This window comes from Pundamilia nyererei, unplaced genomic scaffold (assembly GCF_000239375.1).
Source record: "Pundamilia nyererei isolate P.nyererei 1_Seehausen unplaced genomic scaffold, PunNye1.0 scaffold00415, whole genome shotgun sequence".
NCBI lineage: Eukaryota > Metazoa > Chordata > Actinopteri > Cichliformes > Cichlidae > Pundamilia > Pundamilia nyererei.
The window spans coordinates 1-3890 of NW_005187816.1; the positions used below are offsets into that span (position 1 = coordinate 1).

The window sequence follows — 3890 nt, forward strand, 5'->3', positions numbered from 1 at the left end:
TAACAGCAAATTTCACAAGTGCGCAATCTGGCAGGCTGAGTTTGTGGGGGCTACAATCCAGACTTATTCATAAATTTACATTTATTTAACTTTAATATTTTTATTCAACGGTTTGGTATGCCTGAAGAAAGTTTAAGCAATGTACATAATATATGAGGAATTGAAATTGTCTTTTAAACAAGTATGATATAGCGAAGAAACAGTTAGCAAGTGTGGGTATATTGCAGATGTATGCGAATAAATATACTACATTCGCGGATCCTATACGGAAGGGGATGTAGCTCAGTGGTAGAGCGCATGCTTTGCATGTATGAGGCCCCGGGTTCAATCCCCGGCATCTCCATGTTTTTTCTTTTCTTTTTTGGGGGAAATTTCCTCAAAACTTTTTAATCTTAGTCTAAAATGTGACTATTTAAATATCACATCTAAACTGAACTCTTCCCTTACTAAACGTGGACATGTTTTAGCTCCGGGAATTCTGTCATTTGACGGCTGATATATAATGACGAAAATCGTAGCATCTTTAGAGAGTAAACAGAATAAACGGATAGAAATCACATAATCGAAGCAGTTCTGTTCACGGCCTGTGGCGTAACCTGGAACGACTCTACCGGGTTAAAATTGTTTTAATTATTTAATGGCATCCTTTTGCAGAAACAAAAGCGCGAGAGCTGGCAAACTGTCCGAGAACATTCACATTTCCTATTGTTATGAACGCACCGCAAGTCCCGCCCCAGCGGTAACTAAGGAGATCACAGTTAGTTTACTTCCAACCTCCTCTGCGCTAGCCCTGGCTCGCTAGCAAAATGACCAAAATCTGAGGAATATTCCAGCAGTAATAATACCATTCTGTGTACGAGCTTCCCTCAGAATGCAACTGAAGTATCTCAAGACACTTTTAACCTCCCGGGTAAGTTGACGAGTGAGCTAACGGTAAGTAGTGCTAGGAAGCCAGCGCGAGTTAGCTAACAATAACTGGTTCTGGAAGCCAGATAATAATGTTTATACTAGAAAGCTGAAACTGCGCACCAGTTTCGTGATATATTTATTTATTTATTGCATGAATTTGATTTTACTGACCCACGCTGAACTGTCATTGAAAGCGGATTTTTGCACTAGCCAGGCTTGCTAGCACATAAACGCTGCGTTTATGATTAATACATGGCCAAAAGTCTGCACGTGCTAAATGGATTTTAAAACACCTAAATCTATCGTGTCTGATCAAATTTAACATCTATCTGTCGCTCATAAGGAAGAGTATCTCTACTGGCAAAAATAGACAACAATTAGGCAGACAGTTAAAGCATGATTTTATAGAAAGACTGAAATCAGGGCCAAACACAAGATAAAACAGAGAGAAACACTGATTTTCATTTAGAGTAGAAGCATAAAGACACGTGTAACAGATACACAATCATTAGAAGGATTTTAAAAGAGGACATCATATAAGTCTATAAAACAAGTGCTTTAGGACTGATTTGTTTACCTGCTTTGACAGGAGTTTGCTGCCAAAGTTACCTGCATGGCATGGGCACCAAACAACATCAAGTTCGCTGTTTGCACTGTGGACAGGGTGGTGTTGCTGTATGATGAGCATGGAGAGAGCAGGGACAAGTTCTCCACAAAACCTGTGGACGCCAAGGTGAGACAAATCCCGTTGTCCTTTGAGCTGCATGTGTGTATGAAAGGAGGTGCTGTATATAATGTAAAGAAATTATGATGAATTACTTGCCATTAACCAAATGTGTCGCTGGAATCATAGACTGTATATAAAAGATGGGTGTAGCCATTGTGACAACACCCATTTATTTTGAACTCTGTGCTTGTATTTGTAGCCTACACCAAGTGGCTTTGTAAAATCTATATTAAATGCAACTGGGTATCTATCCAGCAAACATATCCTCTTGGGGCCCATGTGAGGCCACTGTGGAGAAACCCACACTGTTGACAGCCCACTGTGGGCTGAAATGTAGGGCACATCTGGGCCCTACACTGTGGGGCCTCCCTGTGTGTTTGCCCAAGCAGGTCCTACAGTTTTACCACGCGGGGCCCCCATGACAGATTTCTATAGGCCAGGAGCATTGTGGGTTTGTTGGTGTGTTATTATGTTATAGTGCTTTTCTATAATAATAATTACTGATATGTATTATTTTCTCAGTATGGAAAGCAGAGCTATGTTGTAAATGACATGGCCTTCTCACCAGATTCCACGAAAATTGCCATCGGCCAATCCGACAATATCATCTTTGTCTACAGAATCGGAGAGGACTGGTAATTACCTCTGCTTAGTTCCATTTTTCTCAATAGTTTACATTTTGGTACAATTCGAAGCAGAAGTTTTAATCGGTTTTCTCGTCTCTCCTAGGGGGGACAAGAAAGTCATCTGCAATAAATTTATTCAGACGGTAAGAAAACGTGATTTAATGCATTGTTATTGCCTTGAGGAGCACGCTAAAAGTGGCAGTGACTATGCTTTTTGTCAAAACTTTTTGTCAAAACTTGAAACTTTTCTTTCCATAAAAGGAATCTATTAAACTCATTTTCAGCATATGGTTTTATACTTTTGCACAGTGTAGCTTTGCTTAGTTTAAAGTTCAGACTAATCATCATTTAGTCCACCTGTCTCAGATAATCTCACCTCTGAAGCAAGTAGTTTTAGTTCCTCTCTTTATGCCAGCTGTGTTTAATTGGCTGCTGCATGCAAACAAAAGGTTTGAAGGGCATGTCGATGGAGTCTCTGTGCTGTTGAATCTGAGAGTTAATAGTAATCTAAAGCCTGAGTTTTTGGCTCACAGGGATTATTTGCACACACACTGTGGTCATTTTATTTTTTCAAACTTTGAACATGTTTAATATGAGCACCTACTACGATCTACTACTACATAAAACAAAGACATGGATAACAAATGAGGACTGATTAAAATATATTATTATAAATCATTTAGACATATAAAATTAAAAAATGATCAGATATGTTCTGTTTTCTACGCATGTGTATAATTGTAGTAGACTAATAGTTGTGTTCTTTAAATTTTTGTGATATTTTAGTTCCACGTGGTCTGATTCGGTTGTCAAACCTTTTTGTTTGTAGAGTTCAAAGTGAATACACTTTGCAGGGCTTAGCTGTTGATGAATCTATTCTGGTATTAGTTTTTAATTGGGTTATAAGTTTGTTTTCCTTATAAACATGACATTACATTTTTCAGCTGTCTTTCAACTTTGTGTCATCACCTGCAACAACATGGTTGTGTTATTTTCTTATCTTTATTGCAGAGTGCTGTGACATGCCTTCTTTGGCCTGCAGAGAATGCTATTGTCTACGGATTAGTTGAAGGCAAGGTATGTCTTGGATATTTCACGTTTTTTTTTAAATATTAAGTAAAAGTATCAGGAATTATATATGGGTGTAGTAGAATAACAGTTGTATCCTTTAGATTTTTGTAGACATTTTAGTTCCACATGGTCTGATTTCTTTGTCAAAGCTTTTTTCTGTAGAGTTCAAAAACTGTCAGAATCATAAATAATTCATTTAGAAATGTACCCATACATACAAATACAAAGATGTTAGTAAAAAGAAATAAATGCATCAGTGAATTTATAGAACATAATTTAGATGCATTAAAACCTCTTGGGAAAAATCGGTATTACTTCATCTTTATGCAGTAAATGTGAAATATTTTCACAGCCTTTTCCAGTTGGGATGTTAAGTCTTTGTATTCCTCTCTAAATCCAACCGCAGTGTACTTGGATATTTTAAGGATATTTTAAGTTCTCTGATGTTTTTTTACAGATTCGGCTTGCCAACACTCAGACAAACAAATCTTCAACCATCTACGCCACAGAATCCTGGGTTGTCTCACTGGCATCAAAGTGAGTGCTTAAAATATCTT

At 37.6% G+C, this 3890-nt stretch overlaps 1 protein-coding gene and 1 non-coding gene across 2 annotated transcripts in view; both read left to right on the forward strand.

Moving 5' to 3' along the window:
• Window positions 1-271: 271 nt before the first annotated feature.
• trnaa-ugc (transfer RNA alanine (anticodon UGC)) lies at window positions 272-343 on the forward strand. Its single transcript has one exon. It is a non-coding gene; the product is annotated as a tRNA-Ala (tRNA).
• Window positions 344-718: 375 nt separating this feature from the next.
• ift172 (intraflagellar transport 172) overlaps window positions 719-3890 on the forward strand; it is a 54946-nt gene continuing 51774 nt past the window's right edge. Inside the window, exons 1-6 of the mRNA XM_005753241.1 lie at window positions 719-910; window positions 1499-1642; window positions 2159-2271; window positions 2366-2405; window positions 3274-3339; window positions 3791-3870. Coding sequence (XP_005753298.1) covers window positions 872-910; window positions 1499-1642; window positions 2159-2271; window positions 2366-2405; window positions 3274-3339; window positions 3791-3870 — 482 coding nt within the window. The 5' untranslated portion in view covers window positions 719-871. The remainder of the gene's footprint in view (window positions 911-1498; window positions 1643-2158; window positions 2272-2365; window positions 2406-3273; window positions 3340-3790; window positions 3871-3890) is intronic.